This window comes from Channa argus, chromosome 8 (assembly GCF_033026475.1).
Source record: "Channa argus isolate prfri chromosome 8, Channa argus male v1.0, whole genome shotgun sequence".
Lineage (NCBI taxonomy): Eukaryota > Metazoa > Chordata > Actinopteri > Anabantiformes > Channidae > Channa > Channa argus.
The window spans coordinates 21,236,099-21,253,456 of record NC_090204.1 but is presented as its reverse complement, the minus strand read 5'-3'; the positions used below and the strand labels follow the sequence as shown (position 1 = coordinate 21,253,456).

Sequence of the window (17,358 nt, the reverse complement as noted above, 5' to 3'; positions counted from 1 at the left end):
GAGAAGAAAGTTGTTATTTCAGTCAGTTTTCCCCAGGAAAACAACATTTTACTTAATGAGCTCTTGCAAAAGCCAAACCATAATATACTGTACAGTCATGTACGCCGGGCAGCTGTAGCTCAGTGGGAAGGTCCGTCATCCATGGACCACAGGGTCAGTGGTTCAATCTCTAGTCCCAGATACATGTCAAAGTGTCCTTGGGCAACTAAATAATTTTGCCATGCAATAAGCCGCACTTGAACATTTTACCTCTTTTCAAAATTTTCACCCTTTTGGAAAACGTATCTGGTTGTGTAGAATTTGAACTATATGATGTTCTGCTAAAAATTATAATCATAATAATAATTACCCGAGTTACTAATTTGTTTATTTGTTTTAGTTCGAATAAACAAGCCCATTCATTCATCTCAGTGGACACTATGGTTCCTAGGAGTAACTCGTTTCTTCGGACAGTTTCAATGGAACACACCCTGCGCATGCTCACTTCTGTACTGCTGCCGACTGTGCTCGAAACAAATTAAACGTTAGTAGTTGAGTTAGCGTTAGCTGCTGCGAAAGTTTTCTTTTGCCTTTAGAAAAACGGGGGCAACTTTGCATAAGTAAAACTGTCGCAGTATTTTTTTTTTTTTTTTACCGAGATAAAACATGTCAACGTGCAGAAGAGTTGTGATGATCTACCAGCCTTTGTTTTGCTAATTGTTAGCTAGCCAAACTGCGCAGAGCCACATTGTATTTTCACTCAATATTATGTCTGGTAAACTGTTTTCGCCGGCTTCTCTCAATAATTGAACGTTTCTATATTTTGCTAAAGTCGTATGTGTAGTGCAAGACTAATTCGACATATTTTATACATTCTGCTAACTGCTAAATGCTATTAACCACAGCCACAGGCGCATCACATGAGCAGTGTTTTTGAGTTGTATAACAATGTGATTGCAGTCCTGTAAAGAAAAATAGAGAATGGACAGAGACTTGTTGAGGCAGTGTCTGACATACCACGGAGAGTCATTGTTAAACAAACTAAAATGTGAACAAACGGAAAACCCAGACTTCCAAGTTGTTGTATCAGACCTGTGCAAGACCACGTATGAAAGGTAAGTCAGAAACTTACAAGTTACGGGGCCACATGGTTTTCCTGGTCAACTCTTATACTACATTTTACATTTATATTTAGTCATTTAGCAGACGCTTTTATCCAAAGTTTCTCGGTGAATGATCAGTTGATTATCATAATAGTTGCTGATACAATTTTAGTTGATCAACTAGTCAGTTCACCTCTCAGGTTTATGAGGATGTCTTTTTGTCTCAGGTGCCTAAAATCACTCTGGCTGCTTGTTGCAGCCCAAGACTAAAATACAAATTTCGTTTTGAGTGTGAATCACTAAAACATTGCAGCTCTAATAAAATCAGTGTTGTCAGTTTTTACCGAATCGCCTTATTATTTTAAAGGACGATGTTTTCTGCTGTACTAAGTGTTCATTACAGACCACAGAGTTTGTCCGAAGATTATTATTTAAAAGGATGCTGCTAAATGTTTGCTTTCTGTATAGTAAGGGTGAAAAACAGGACACCCCGCTTGTGGAGCAGTTCATTGCCAGGAAAGCTGACATCCTGTTCTGTCCATCATGGAAGACTGCCCCTGAGCAAGAGGAGCATGAGGAGGAGGTGGCCACAGGTGGGCATTAGTTTCACCACACTAAGACAGTCAAAAAGTCAAAAATATATCTATATTTTCATGGAAAAATAATTATTTGGTTTTACACTGATGTTCCCCAGGTAATCTTTTTGACACAAAGCTGACAGTTATTGTCCGTTAGCACTTGACAGCACACAATTGTATAACTGAACTAACCTACTAAAAACCCATTTTGCATACTTATTATGTGTAGGACTATTGCTTTAATATTTCTATTTACTTTGATTACTTATTACCCACATACTGCCTTATTCTTTATCGGGCATTATTGTTCTTCCTATCTACCTGTCACTGTGCTGCTGTAACAACTGAATTCCCCCCTTGGGATCAATACAATCTTACCCTAATACTGTACAGCCAGATTTAAATTTAACTGTCGTCATTAGGACTGTTAATAACAGGTCTTTTTTTTAATTGATAAATCTGGCAGTTATTTTTTTACACAAGTGTTGACGTTGGGTAGACACTAGGGGAAAATATGAAATCTTCTCAGTAAATTTAGGGATGATGACAGCTGAGAGAAATGTGTCTGTGTAAGTAACCCGTTTAATTCAGCTTTCTGCCTGTTCCTTCCCAGAGCCATATGCCATCATGCCACCAATGGAAATATTCATGGAGGTGACATATGAAGAAAGACGATCCATGCTGTATAGAGACTTGGAAAAAGGAGACGTTGTGGTGGGGAAGATCAACAACATTAGAGAATACGGCTTCTTTTTGACTCTGCTGTGCATGGCAGGGGGACTGAAAAGAGACATAGAAGACTTAGAATTGTCGGTAGGTCAACAGGCTAAGTCAACTGAACATACATGACACCTGTTTTAAATCTTCTAACTGAAAAAAAAAACTGATTTGTGTCAGTTGCTCTTCAGACACCTTAACTTTTTGCACAGTGTATTTTTTCCCTGATTCAATACTTTATAGAAGTTCTACTTTGTAGAAGTTCCTTTGGCATCAATTGCAACTTTTCGTCTTTGCACACTTGGATTTGGGCAGTTAATGTTAAGGACTGACAGAGACTGGTACTGAATCCACATCAGTTTTATTTTGGGTGTGTGCTTTGAGTCATTGTGATACTGGAAGACGAACAGTTGACTCGGTCTCAGGTTTTGTTCACTTCTTGAATGGCGTCTCTGCACTTAACTACATTCAATTCATTTTGGCCAGTTTCCAAATAATAATTGTGTAAAAGGCTTTAAATACTTTCTGGAGAGACAATCCCTGGCTGCCAGTAAAAGTAAACAACGACTCTTTAAGTTATCTGCACAGACTGAGATCTCGTGTAGGCAAAGATTTAGGACTTATTATGCTGTGTTTGCCTCATAGCTATGAATTACACACTGTACATTACATTTGCCTTCTGGTAATCTCGTTCCCCGAAGCGTCAAAGAAATGAGTTGGAGTGGCAATTCTCCAGCAGTTCATAGAACTTGCTTTATTTACGTTTGCGAATTTCCTTTTTTTAGTTGTGTGGACCCACACTGGTACCATTAACAACATTTCAGAGAACATGGTTTGAAAAACAACATGCAGCATATCCTGTCACATTTGTTTCCTCAGAATGTCAGACTAAATAATAATTATTATTATTGCTTTGTTTTAGAGTTTCAGAGATGCACCCCAAATAAATTTCCTTTGAACAGTCTATGTTCTAGTCAGTATACTGTCTGATTTTTAATTAATCATTATGATTTAACCAATAAAATAATAAACATTACATGTATCTACCAGTCTTAAGATTTTAGCTTGTGTTTGTTGCATCTCAAATCGTACATTTTTAGAATCTCCATCTGAACCCAAACCTATAGGAACATGAATAAGCCGAAAATATTTTGTAAAATATTATGTGCAGAACTGTGAAATTCATATTAGAAATCTTTTTGTTTGTTTTTTCCATTCTGAGAACATGTGGAGGAGTCGATCTGTTTTCATGTGGCTGTTTTATTTCCTCCTCTCTTGCAGAAACAGTTCGGTTTCCTCTGAACAAGTCCTCTTGATTTGTTTCAGTCTTAGGTTCTAAGTAGATTTAATTGGCAAGAACAAATATTATACAGCTGCCTTTCTCCTTCCCTCCCCAAATTTTTCTTGACTATATTACAAGCTCTAATTTTAATTTTGTCTTTGTTTTCTACTTTTCTACCTTCAGGCTTTATGTCACATCAGAGAAATTCCTTCCACTGGCAACCATGATGATCCCCTGTCCTACTACCAGATTGGTGACATCATCAGAGGTTAATGTCCTGTGTTCTTTTGCACAGTGTATTCCAATATGTCCACCAATTTACTGCACCAAAGAATCCCAGAAACATTTATTGTCAGCCCTTTTATGAAGAGCATACATTTTCAGGAAATCCTTATTTAGACTCCTATGGATGTATACAAATAGTGATCCCTCATTCATTTCAAACAGACCATTGTGTTGGCACAACAGTGAAGCAATGGAACAAATTACAAGGTTGTTTGTGGGAAACTGTATGTGGCTCAACATTTACTGTCACATAATCTGATGTCATCTTACAGTCCACTGCATTCTCAAATCAAATCTGTGGTCATAGAACGCTTATCAGATGCTGTTTTGGCGTCTGAAATGCTTCCTTAGTTATGACTGTTATTCGAACTGACCACCTAGGATCATATTTCCCGCATCTTGTTTTATCGAGAGGTTACGGTTATGGTGTGGTGAAAATGAAGCCTAGATGCGTTATTGAGATTCTGTTGCACTCGAGACAGAATTTGCTTTCTTTTCATTTTTTTTTCTCAATATGACTGCATGTTGCAACACAGGCAGTGATCGGGGGTTTGTGCAAGATCAGATCAATTTACATACTTAAAATCCATCCCTTAATTAGACCTCCTTCAATGTCACCTGTGGAACAATGTGTTTTCCGCCGTTTTTGTCACTCTACATGTATAACAGATTAGATAAAAAGCAAATATTCTTCCCCTGAGCTCTGTATTTTCATGTTCGGTAGCTGGAGTAAAAGACATTGACCGCTACCAGGAGAAAGTCACAGTGTCCCTCCACCCGGCCTCTCTGTCTCCCAGCTTGCAACACATCAAACTGGGAGTCATTACCCAGGAAGAGCTGCCCATACACTACAGGTAAGAGCCAAAAATGCTCTATAAAACTAACTGTTACTAACGCTTAATTCACTCACCTCCTCTTATTCAGTCGTAGTGTTTGCGCAGCCAACGACTCCAGCGAAACGTACGAGCGTATACTGAGTAGTTGCCATGGTTACCACAACCCTTCTGTAGTGGACTACTTGTTGGAGAAAGTGGGAATTAGTGACACCCATCCACCGTCAATGATGAGAGGACTGCAGAGGTAAGACTCTTTCTGTTCTTATGTTTTCATTTTAAAACACAATAAATCTGGGCAATATGACCAAAGAATATATTCATATATTTTTTTAGTGTTCTGCATTATTTACAATTTTATTTGATAAACTCGAAACATTATTACCAAATGTATTTATTAAAATAATAGGCTGTGCCCTAGCAACTAGGCCCTATGTGCCATATCAAAGGATGACGCCACTTACAAGGACTTTATACTAATATACGTATTCTAAGCATTGTAAAGTATAACACAACAATAACAAAAAATAAATGCCTACCCATAGTGACGCATACTGGGCTCTGAACGCATCCCATATCCAGGTCACCTGGACTTGGTAATGTCCCTGAACCCACACAGTAATGATTGCTGATATGTGACTAATGTTATGACTTCTATGGAAGCACGGTATTACTTTGTTTTAATGTGTAGCCCCCACACAGAAAAGCGAAAGGGGGGGAGGTGAAATGACTGACATTTTTATATCAGCAAAGGTAACATGACCACTGCTTTTTAGGCATTAGTTGGCTCTTTATCTGTTACGGCCGATATTCCAGCTCTTGATTAGCAAAGCTCAGCTCGCACATGTACAGGCGTCTCCAATGAAAACTGAGACAGCTGGCTTTGTAACTCTACAGAATTGCTGCTCCGGTCTGAGTGACAGCAAAGGATGCACTAATCTTAAGGAGTCTCATTTTTTGAGTTTTTGATTTAATGACTCCTGAACTAAAGCGTAAGCTGATTTTACAGGTCGTGAATAACAGCAGGAGTATGTCATAGGATTTCTACAGCTCCTATAGTTATGTAATTACAAAGTGTTACCTCTCAAGCTAAATATGCTAAATATTATGTGCACACCACTGCAAGTGCAACCAAACAAAACATGGACAACTTTCAATGCTTTGTACCTTAATATAACATAACTTGTTTTCTGCACAATTATTTTACACGCTGCACTATGAAAGAAGCTTTTTTTTCCCCCACAGTAAGCTTTTCCAAGAGGCGGATTTTGCTATTGCAATCAGGAAGAAGCAGTCAGCATTCTGGGCCTTAAAATGGTAATGAATAACATTTAGCTTTGACCACTGCTAATTGATGACAACTGTCCCTAATTGACATCTTATTGTGACACTGATAAACTGTGCAATGTTTCTTACTCTGGCTTCTTATGACTTCAAATGTAATATTACTTAAACCTGTCATCTGCAATGTCTTTGTTCTTTTAGTGTTCGTGCTGGTGTGGACCACTTTAAACATGGTCGCCACGTAGAAGCCATGAATGAATATAACAAAGCCTTGGAAATTGACACTAGTAATGTAGAGGCCCTGGTGGCACGGGGAGCACTGTGAGTTTATTCTTTTGTCCTTTCTGCTAATCCTGTGAGTTCTGAGTCGCCACGGCGGCTCATTTGTCCGCATGTTGATTGGGCACAGTTGTTATGCCGGATGCCCTTCCCGAACTAACCCTCCCCAATTTATACTGGGCATAGGACTGGCACTGCGCGGCTGGGGATGGGAGTGGGCTGTTGGGGGTTCAGTGTCTTGCCCAGGGACAATTCAGCACAGCATAAACCTCTGACCCTGTGGTCGGTAGGCGGCCACACCCCGTGTCTGACGTTACAATACTATATAATATTTACCAATTATACAAGAGCCTTTATCCAGTGGACATTTTAGACTTATTAGACATGCAACCATCATATATACATGTTTAGTTTCACATCAATCATATCTACTGTGTTTAGTTTACTTCAGTCTTTGCACTTTTTTTTTTAAAGGTACAATGCCATTAACTAAAAATACATACCAATTTTCCAAAACGAACTGACCACTTAAAACTGAAAAAAAAAAAAATATATATAAGCTCATTTTGAATTTCACATCAGCACTTTGTGTTCATATTTCTTTTTTCAACATTTGATATTCAGATTTTTTTAATTAGGCATACGTTCAAAATGATTTGACTGAAAAAAACGAATAGCACACATAAGAATTATGTATCAGTGAACTTGAAAGAAGATGAGAAACAATATTTGGAATGATACGATTAATGCCATATTTTATTTAATGAATGTAGCAAAGTAAAAATGGGATGTGGCACAAAAATGCATCCCTTTACGTGTTTGAACTCTTGACAAAGAAATCATGCAAAAATATTTTTTGTGAATCATTTTAAACTGAAAATTAAAAGGTTAAATCCATTAGTAATGTTAAAATGTAGTGTGTAAAACTATATAATAAAACAGATTTAAGCTGTTTGACAGTTGGATTGGATTATTTTTGGATTTGTGCTGACTGTAAGTTATTTGCCTCATCATTCATTCTCAGGTATGCTACCAAAGGGAGCTTCCTGAAGGCTATTACAGACTTTGAACTGGCTCTGGAAAACTGTCCAGAACATCGCAATGCCAAGAAGTATCTCTGCCAGACATTGGTGGAGCGAGGAAAACAGTAAGTGACTGCACTTTACCTTAAATGTTGATACTGATAACAGTTCTAGGAGCTAAAATCTAAAAATTGAAAAAAGTATTGACATAGAATGCATTTTCCTCAAAGATGTATATGTCTTGGTTGTTGTGGTAAATTCCAAAAAGCTCCATCTTGCTTTTAGCTCCAGTTTGCAAATGCTTGTGCTTTTTGATGACACATGTCTCATGTGTACTGTTAGATGCAGCTGTGTTTATTTTGCTGTAAGTCCTACAGATGTCCTGATACCGATACCAGTATTGGCTCTGATAATGCCCTTGTGTAATTGTAATCATACTCAGAAAAACATTTCTGACACCACACTCAATACCGTGGTAACCTCATGTTGGTTGAGCAGGTAGACGGTGGTAAACAATGGTGGTGGTTATTTTAGAGGTGGTAAGTGACAGCAACAAACAGCAAGTTGCAGATGCAGTTGCAAACAGCAATTCTCATATTATTTTAAACATTTCAAATTTACAACATTACAAACAACCAAGGGAGATCTACACAACTTTACCCGAATTCACTTTGTTTTAGTTATTTTATTTAATTTTAAGTTGGTTACCGCTATCTACAGAGTTAATTTGTGGATTTGTCTACCTCAGAAGTTAGTTAAGGTGTGTCCCCACAACTATTTGCACCAGCAGTGTCTTGCCAGTGTCTCTATTGTCTATTTCTGGGAAAAGTGGTAATGGGACGTTCCCAGTTAATAACTCCTCTGCAGCACCTAAATACATAAAAAACCCTAGTCATTTCTTTCTCTGTCATTTCTTTCCTCACGCTTTTTTCACACTTGTCATACTAGTACTATTTAGACTTGTATGTTATAGATTCAACACAAAATGTTCACAGGCTCATTTAACACCTCTGCAGCATTGAAATTACTGACAAAAGAAAAATAGGATTCTGCTTTGGAATTAAAAGAAGCAAGGTCAGCTTTGTTTCCATAATTGAATCAGTAAAGTTCAAGTCATTTCTGACTCAGTTTTATTGTTTATGTGTGCATCTAGGCTTGAAGGACAGGAGAAACTAGTAACAGCAGAGGGATTGTACAGGAGAGCTCTGTCCCTAGATGATTCAAACCCTGAGGCACAGGAGGCTCTGCATAAGATTACAGACACCATACAGGTGAGCGGGTCACAACACACCAGGCTTTTGAGAATGTTTGCATATGCACTTTTTTATTTCAGGCTTTCAATATCACTGTGTGGCTTTTTGGGGCTATATTTTCCTATGCACCTTAAAGCCAGTTAGAATCCGATATCAAGACGGTGCTTGTGGATACACAGCTTTGCAAAAAACAGCTGAGTGATTGTGACTGTGCAACTGTTTAATTTTTAGTTTGTCTCAAATGCTAAGCTTGGTGGAGGAGTTAGCAGCTATAAATGCAGATATTTCAGTCAGCTGTCTTTCCTGGATGTGTCCGGTTGCAAATCCTTTCCAGTCAATGGACTCTTTCTATCTTTAGGTTGCTTTTGTATTACCTGCCATTTTGTCTTTAGAATGTAAAACCCAGGTGGATTTGGGTCTGGTTATTTACTTGGCCAGTGCAAAACGTTTCACTTCTGACTACAAAATTAACTATGGTGGGCAACAGAAGAATTATTTACCTGGCAAGGAAAAAGTCCTTTCACAACAGCTGTGCAAGTCAAGAACACCCTCAAAGTCATATCTGTGTGTCAAAGTGAATCATAAAGAGAAGACTTCACCATAGAAAAGACAGGGGGTTTAATGCCCTGGTAATCTTGAAAAACAGGAATACCAGAGGAACCAAGACCAACCGGTTCCAGATGTGAAGCAAGGTGGAGGTAGTGCTATGGCTTTGGGGAATGGATTCTGAAGTGTCCAGGCCTATTTTACCTTCCCTGATTTATCTAAAAGCCTCCAAACTGATTGTGTGGTTCCTTAAAGTGCAAGGGGACAGTGACAAACCATACCCAGCCATACTGTGAAACCAGGCCAATATTTTATGAGTCAAAGAAGTGGAATGTCATGCAGAGGCCAAGTCAGATCACCTGATCTGATTTACTTGGAGCAAAACTAAAAGGCAAACTTCCAAAACAAGCAGCAAGTTTTAGAAAGCCAGTGACTTCAAAGCTAAATCAATAATGGTCATTTCCTTAACTGGCTGCCAACTGTTTCAGAAGGCATTTAGAAAGAAACATTAAAAGACAAGTTTAATATTTTTCTAATGTAGCCTGTGAAACAGGCTCCCGGTATTTTTCCAATGATTACCTTATCATAGCAAAAAAAAAAAATTGTGTTAAACAGACTGGATCGAAATGTGAGACTATGAGAGATTGAGATTATTGTTTACCTTGGATAAATGATAAATGAAGCTGGTTGGATCGAAGTGCAGTTAATGAACATGACCATGCATTATTAGGTCTAAACAAATGAGAATGATCATGTTTGTGTAGCTACTGTGCACTTTAAAAGTATCTGAACTAGAACCATAAAGTTTTTGGACATGTATATGTACTATGACATCATTTGATGCTGTAAAAATGAGTGAGTAGACACATGCTGTTAATACTATGATTTGTAATACTGATGAAGTGTTTTGGTGTGTGTGTGTGTGTGTATCTGCAACCCTGGGACTCTGCCCCTTCACCCTTCGACTGCTACGGTCTTGTCACCTGCATTGTGGGGGTGGAAAAAAACAAACTGCACAATGACATTGACGACTCCTCTGGACACCGGTCTGTGCCGTGTCCCTCCTTCAAACATGGTAATGTGAAACCGTCTGTCTCAATGCGAAACAAATGTTTGTGTTCTCTACACATCTCTGCTTTGCACCTCTGTCCTTCAATCTTCTTCCATACTGGCTGCCGCGTTCTTGGATCACACCAATTCTTCTTTTACCAATGTGTGACTTTCCATAAAAATCTCCATTATTCTGTCATTATTGCTGCGCGATTGTTCCATTCACAAACTGTTGCCGTTCGTATTCCTTCCCATACTTCTTCACTCTGATATGAATAATGAATAAACATATGACTGGATGCCTTAATTGGCTTCTCTGTTGCATGCCATGAATCATGGGGTTTAAATGTTTGAATCTGTCACTGTGGGCTTTTGCCTGGCAACGTCATGCCTTGTCTTGCCTCGCCTGGCAACCATAAAGAAATCGATTCGCCTGCGTGAAGAAGCGTTGGCTAAGGAAGAGGTGAAAAGTAAGAGCAGGCAGACGACCAGCGCAGACAAATTGCGTAAGATCCTAAAAGAGGAGAAGAGGTGAGTTGTCTATGATTTTTAATGGTGTGACAGGTAAATCATGTATACAGCCCGTAAAGCACCTCATAACTAAACTAAACAAACATAACAAAAACAAATCAGCTGTATTAGCTTTAGATCATCAGGAAATATGTTTTCCTCAGGATGAAGAGAAAGAGGAAGAGATCAGCCTCTTCCTCTTCATCATCTTCCACTTCCTCCAGGAGCTCGTCTTCATCCTCCTCCTCCTCTCGCAGAAGGTCCAAAAAGAAGAAGAAGAAGAAGAGAAGGTCAGAGCGTGGAAGTAAACGGCATCGCAGGATCTCGTCAAGGGAGAGCCGGAGGAGTGAGGAGGGTAAGAGCAAGATGGAGAGGAAGGAGAAAGATGAGGATGAGGTGGAGTGGTATCCGGCACCTCCCAACACCTCGGCTACCTTTCTCAATCAGAAGGGCTTTGGAGAGCGCGATGAGGAGGACACAGACAAGAAAAGAATCTGCCGGCTTTATTCTTTGTCAGGAGCTTCGGAGGATGGAGAGTCTGACTCACTGCATAGAGATAGAAAGAGAAGGAGGAGAGAGGACAGTGGCACAGAGAGAATGAAAAACAGTCTAAGCAGAAGCCCAGAAAGACAGAGGAGGAAGAGCAGGAGTAGAGAAGGACGGGATAAGAGCAGAGAGAGCGGGAAGGACAATAACAGGAGAGACAGTGAGTCTAAAAGGAGGAGTAGCTTAGACGAGAATAGTAAGAGGAGAGTGTCCTGCTCCTCAGCTGAGTCCGAGTATTCACGGAAATCAAGTTTCCAATCGGAATATTCAGGAAAGTGTGGTTCTGCTACCAGAATGAGACAGGATTCATCCAAAAGGAGCTCCTTTGATGGTGGTAGGTATGAGAACAGGGGAAGGGAGGAACTTCATGAGGTAGAAGAGGATAAAAGAGATGGGGAAAGTAGAAAGGGGGAGGAAGAGGGTAGCAGAGGACTTGGTAAAATATCAGGTAGTGCTGGAAATCCTAACAAACAGAGTGATTTGACCTCAGTGCCAGGTGGGAGGCCTCAAAAAGACCTGCCCGTTAACCTGATGGATATTTTCAATCAGATTGCCCAGTTTGAGAAGGAGAAAGGAGTCAGGCCAAAAAAATAACTCCCAAGTTTGCCAAACACAAGTGTTAAAGGAAAAGCAACATGGGTGGATGGAATGGAAATTCGTATTGTCTGGACTGCACCTGTGAAATGGACACATGTTGCTGAAGTGTTAGTCATCTTCTTTTGAAATGAGAGCAACTGCAGTATTTGCTGGATAATATCTGCTCAAAATGTCGGAAAGTGTCCATCTGAATGGGTTGAAGCCACAATTAAAGTCGGAAAATCATATTCCATACAGTGTGTTAAAATAGAAAAAATAAAATAACTGGTCATTCACAATAAAAAAACATTTTCCACCTACTATATCATAATGAAAACTAACTTTCTGAAATAATCTGAGAACATAATTGGTTCTTTCCTTTAAGAGGCTAATTGCTGTGTACATTTTGACAAGTTATTACATCATTCAGCAGGTCTTACAGACTTTATTGATGAGGCTTTCTGTTTCTGGAAAACTGCCTTATGTTTGCTACCTTGTGCCATTTTCTTTAGTCTTTCAGTGGCTTGATAGACTCTTCCCGGATGACCTGACTGTTAGTACTACAGTACTTTATTTCTAGCTTTACAGGCCGCACATGTTCCAAGTTATATCCCAACACCTGTAGTGAAATCAACTCAGATGAATGAATAAAGCATTTGAAGTGTTAAAACGACCTGCTGTGTCATTTAAATTGCTGTGGTCTGATGTTTCTTCGCATATTTTTTTTTCCTTTATCAGTTTTAATTCCACTAATGTTTTATAGTGCAATGGGATCTGGTTTCTAGCCCCATAACTCTGAGACCGAGTGTGTCTTCAACGTGCTCCGTTGCAGCAATTACATCCACCATATTTGAAAAAACATTTTCGTGTATTTTTTTCAGTGTTTTTTCAGCATCTTGCAAATATTTTCTGGCATTTATGTTTTTTGTATTGCGTGCACTATATTGGTTTAACTACACTAAATTACTATAGCCCCCATGTGGTTCTCTTATCTCTAAGTACATAAGTGACTTTTATGCTGATTAACATTGTGTTTGGCCTCTTTGTGACAGAAAGTGTGTGCAGATCGAAAGATCTCCACATTCACAACTAAGAACGGCATCATCTGAGGTCAAACGGACACTTTTAAAGAGTTAAACTTTCAACATGAGGGTTGCGAAGAGGTTTCATTTTCAAGGCCAGTCCACGATGATGTAAATGCAACAGGGAAGAAAACCTCCAGTCAAACTTGGTAGTGGAAATATTTGGCTGTGGGGCTGTTTCAAGTGACTTGCACAGGTTCAGCGACACACCTGCCACAGAGAAATGCCCCTGTATTTTGGAGAGACATGCTGCCCCTTCTGGCTTAGTAATATGTGTGGAAGAGGATTCATTTTCCAGCAGGATATTGATCCTAAACATGCATGGAAGCTACTGTATACCAGGCCTGTTTGAAGTCTAAGGAAGTACAAGTACTGCTGACTTGTGTGGCTTTCCTTTCCCACACTTACCTGACTTAAACCCCCCACCCCCCACCCACCCAAAAGTGGTTTTCTATCACAGGGTTCGTTCACACCAATAATAAAATCAACATATTGTTATGCATCTCAAGCGGTGGCCAGCCATGGAGGGAATCGTGCCTATTTTCTGAGGGATATTCATCTTTCATATTAACTATTCATATTATATTGGCCCATGTGTCGCATCCAGACCTGTATGTTTCAACAGCTGAATCGAATGAATTGTCATGAAAATTCATAGAAATGTTCACATTCTATTTATGTTGATGTGATTAGTCACAGCATGAACTTTTGCCGTATGCATCGACAAGCTCGAATCATCATTTAAAGCCTCAAAGTCATTAGAAAGTCGGTAGGGTTGGTGTTTTTAAAATAATTTATGAAAAACGTTAACTTCTCCTGATTTGGTTTAGATCTAGACCCATAAGAAAGAATAAAAACAAAAACTATTTGCTATAGTTCATTTTTGACCTGGGGAAGAGCAGATAACAAAACAAGCTTCACACATGGATCTGTTGCATGGTCTTCATCAGAAAGTGAACGGTCTCTGTTATACGACTGAAGATGATCAAACCTTGTCCCGAATGAAACAAGTGCATTTTTTTCTGGGCCCTGGGGAAGCAGAACTAGAATAATGTTGAGCTACGATGAAGGCAAACTGTATAAACCAAATACAACCTTTTTCATTCCAGTCTAATATTTACAACATTTATTTGCTTAATGTTAAAATACAAGATATTGATGGTGAAGGTTAACCATCAACCCACATTAACATTAACCCACAAACAGTGGGATGGTCTATAACACATCTGCTGGTCTTTCATCCCTCAACGTATCAAATTAAAGCCAAAGAGGCCATAAGGCTTATTGGTGCTTTAAGCTACTTGGTGTCACGTTTGATTTAATAACTGGACAGTTCGACCAGCCGTGCGACTCCATGTAGCTCCAAGTAGCTTACTTCAGGCTTAGCTGCCAATGTCTCGCTTTCCTCCTGCATCATTACTGGTCCCATCACCAGCGATGCAGCAGAGAGGCTGCATCTATCTTGTTACAGCAGATTAACCATTAAAATACAGATGCCAAAAAAGCCGCCTCCATCTAATACTGTACATGGAGACTCCTGATCCCGTCCTGTCTGTCTCAGATGCCTGACATCTTAATCTGTGAAAAAATGACTCCAGGAGATGCTGCAGCTGGTCTCACTGAGTGCTCTTTCTGTGGGTCATCATTATTCCTTTAAAGAGGCAGTGGAGGAGTTTGGGGCCTTGGCAAGACGCATCACTGAGCACATGGATTATTCTGTCGTTTATTACTAGTATTTCTCTCCACAATTTCAATTATAGTTGCCAAACCCTGGACAGAAGAGAAAATGTAAAAGACAAAAATCCCGCGTGCAATACTGTAATCTCCTCATAATGTGTTGCGTTGAGATCTTCATCTACAGGCCGCACACGTCCAATAAAGTATATGGTACAGTTTGACACGAGTACCAACAGTTTTGCCTTTAGAATTTTACACATTTTTACAGTGAAAAGTAGTAATGTACTTTTAGTCACCCTAACTGAGCTTTGATACCTTAATCCAAAATGTTATAATGTGTGTTATGTTTCTGTCACATATCTCTGCACAAAGTGAAGCAACTTACTACTTTTCCTGCATAGACGTGCTCAACATCGTACAAAATACTGTTCGTCCATTTTGCAAGCGGTAACAAAATAATAGTTAAAGAAACTTTTCAGGTTGTGCTCAAATTTCTAGTGTCGTGGTTTTGGTAACTATGCATTTGTCAGTTGCTCACAAGTGTGTGTGTGTGTGTTTGAATTTATACATTAGTATAACTTTACATCAGTAAAAGAAAGAAATTAATTAAAGAAACATCAATGCTGAGAGTAAAACCTCTGTACCGGCTTGTTCCTCAGGTTACAGGTGACTTTAAAGAAGATACCTGCAGTTCGGAAGCCCTCCACTGGAGGGCAGTGGAACACTGCCTGTGGACACCCCTGGTGGCTTTCAGGAGAGGGAACAGGACACAAGGTCGAGTCCTCATCAGTGCAAAATACACTGCCTGCTTTTGTTTGAGAAAGAAAATGCATTTTAAACGAAAGGATATTTAGCTCCATCTGTGAGTGAAAACAGACAACATGGTTCTTAAACACCCAACGTTTCAAATGAAGCATTTGTCGTTCTTTGTAGCAGCAATGCTGCTAGAAGATCTGGGTCCCTGAACCAGCAACACTATATATTATATAATAATAATAGTAGTAATATCTACATCTCTACTTATCCCCCATTTGTTTTCATAACTTTAATAAACAACAAAAATTGTGAATTTGAGTGTTTCTTACTACCAGAACAACAACAACAGATTTACACTGCAATATTCTGTAAATATGTGTTATAAGGAACTATGGAAACATCACAGCTGAAACTAGTTTTGTTGGTGTAATAACAAGAAAAACATTTTCTTTAAAATTTATTCAAAAATTACAAATAAATCTTATCACAGTTAAGAGCCAAAGGTGATTTGTCTCACCAATACAAACTAAAGTGAATTTACAGTTTTATAAGAGAGAAAATAAAAGAAGAAAATGCTCACATGGACGCTGCACTATTACGTGAACAATGCTATAACAGAACATTTACACCGACACTTAATCATTTTAGTACCAAACACACAAAACAGCCACAGTTTCAAAATACACTGTACAGATGTAGTGATGAGTAAACCGGCATGACTCCACTTTATCCACCTTTCAGGCGTAAGTAAATAATAAATGTGCCTCCTTGATATTGTATGATACAGTATATTAATAAACACAACTATTTTAGGTTCTGTTGCTATTTTGTGCCCCCTGAAGGAGCCCACAGTTATGTTTTTTGTTGTTAACCTCGCGACCCCAAATTTGGCACAACTCATTCTCTCACATTACCACGTGTTGATAATCTCCGGGCACAGAGACACCTTATCACTGTCCTTTTCTGCAGACCTCGAGGACTTTACTCCTCAGCCAGGTTAAGTCCTGACCCTCCACTGTTGCAATACGCTGAGAGTGAAAAAGTGGCAGAGGAAGAAAAGAAAGACTCCCTGGAGCAGGGAGGGCGGTGTGACTGTTGGAGGGGAAAGAATAAGAAGACCTTTGGTCCTTGAAGGTGAGGGTCTGTCCATTAGTTCTGGAGGTCAGCGGCAGCAGCAGCTGTCCTGCTTGACCGACTCTGATGAAGCTGCAGATTCTCGCCTTCATGAATCATCCCACTCCATTCTCCTCCTCCTCCTCCTCCTCCTTTTCTGCTCCCACCTGGACTCCTTTTCACAAAGAGAGGGGATTCCTCCTCTTAGGCCTCTTTCTTCAGCACTGAGGCAATCAGACTGTTGAACACGCAGAGAGAGATGAGACATTTTAAATTAGTGTTAGGAGAGGGGGAGAGAGAGTAGGGGAAATTACATTTTTCATTTTCTACAATAAAAGGTACTACATTGAATTCTCGGAGCATGACAATACGCAGGAGTAAGTAATGGAATAGGAGCAGACGTGGTGTCTGTGTGTTAGCGGATAATGAGGAATTTAAAGATGTACGGTCCTCTGCTGCCATTCAATCAGACTCTCAGCCTGTTGCTGTCACTGGCCCCCGTCTCAGCGCTGTCACAATACTCCAAAGACACTCAAACTTCTTAAAATAATTTCTGTAGTCCTCCAGAAGTAGCCCTGAGGGGCATCAGCAAATCCAGCAAAGCGCACTACGCTACGATTCCACTAACTTACAGTGTCTGTTGAAGTGGTGGTAACTTGTACAGATGGATTACAGGCAGAGTGGGCCCCTGACCTGCAAGGGGCAAATGGGGGCCTGTTGCTCTAGAATAAGGGGCATTTAAGGGCAAGTCGGGCCTGAATAAAGACTTTCCTTTTTTGTTTTTGAGCATCAGTAACTCTGTGGTTGTCAGTGCTACATGTGTCAAACCTGTAGTTGGTTAGTTCACTTATTTCAGTTTGAGGTGATCAGATGGAAAAAGGATACAC

At 39.5% G+C, this 17,358-nt stretch overlaps 1 protein-coding gene across 3 annotated transcripts; it reads left to right on the top strand.

Moving 5' to 3' along the window:
* The first annotated feature begins 473 nt into the window (after positions 1 to 473).
* Positions 474 to 15,645, top strand: ttc14 (tetratricopeptide repeat domain 14). 3 transcript variants are annotated; one of them, XM_067513398.1, is made up of 12 exons: positions 476 to 1,094; positions 1,551 to 1,675; positions 2,274 to 2,473; positions 3,843 to 3,927; positions 4,669 to 4,798; positions 4,869 to 5,024; positions 6,023 to 6,094; positions 6,263 to 6,382; positions 7,365 to 7,487; positions 8,516 to 8,633; positions 10,633 to 10,742; positions 10,886 to 12,516. In XM_067513398.1, the coding sequence occupies exons 1-12, from the start codon at positions 961 to 963 to the stop codon at positions 11,859 to 11,861; spliced, it is 2,349 nt and encodes a 782-aa protein (XP_067369499.1). In that variant the 5' UTR covers positions 476 to 960; the 3' UTR covers positions 11,862 to 12,516. The 3 variants fall into 3 exon arrangements, 2 of the variants coding, with proteins under 2 accessions (XP_067369500.1, XP_067369499.1); XR_010915028.1 differs by lacking the exons at positions 10,633 to 10,742; positions 10,886 to 12,516 and adding an exon at positions 15,262 to 15,400 and having other exon boundaries at positions 474 to 1,094; positions 8,516 to 10,236; XM_067513399.1 differs by lacking the exons at positions 10,633 to 10,742; positions 10,886 to 12,516 and adding an exon at positions 15,269 to 15,645 and having other exon boundaries at positions 474 to 1,094.
* Positions 15,646 to 17,358: the final 1,713 nt, after the last annotated feature.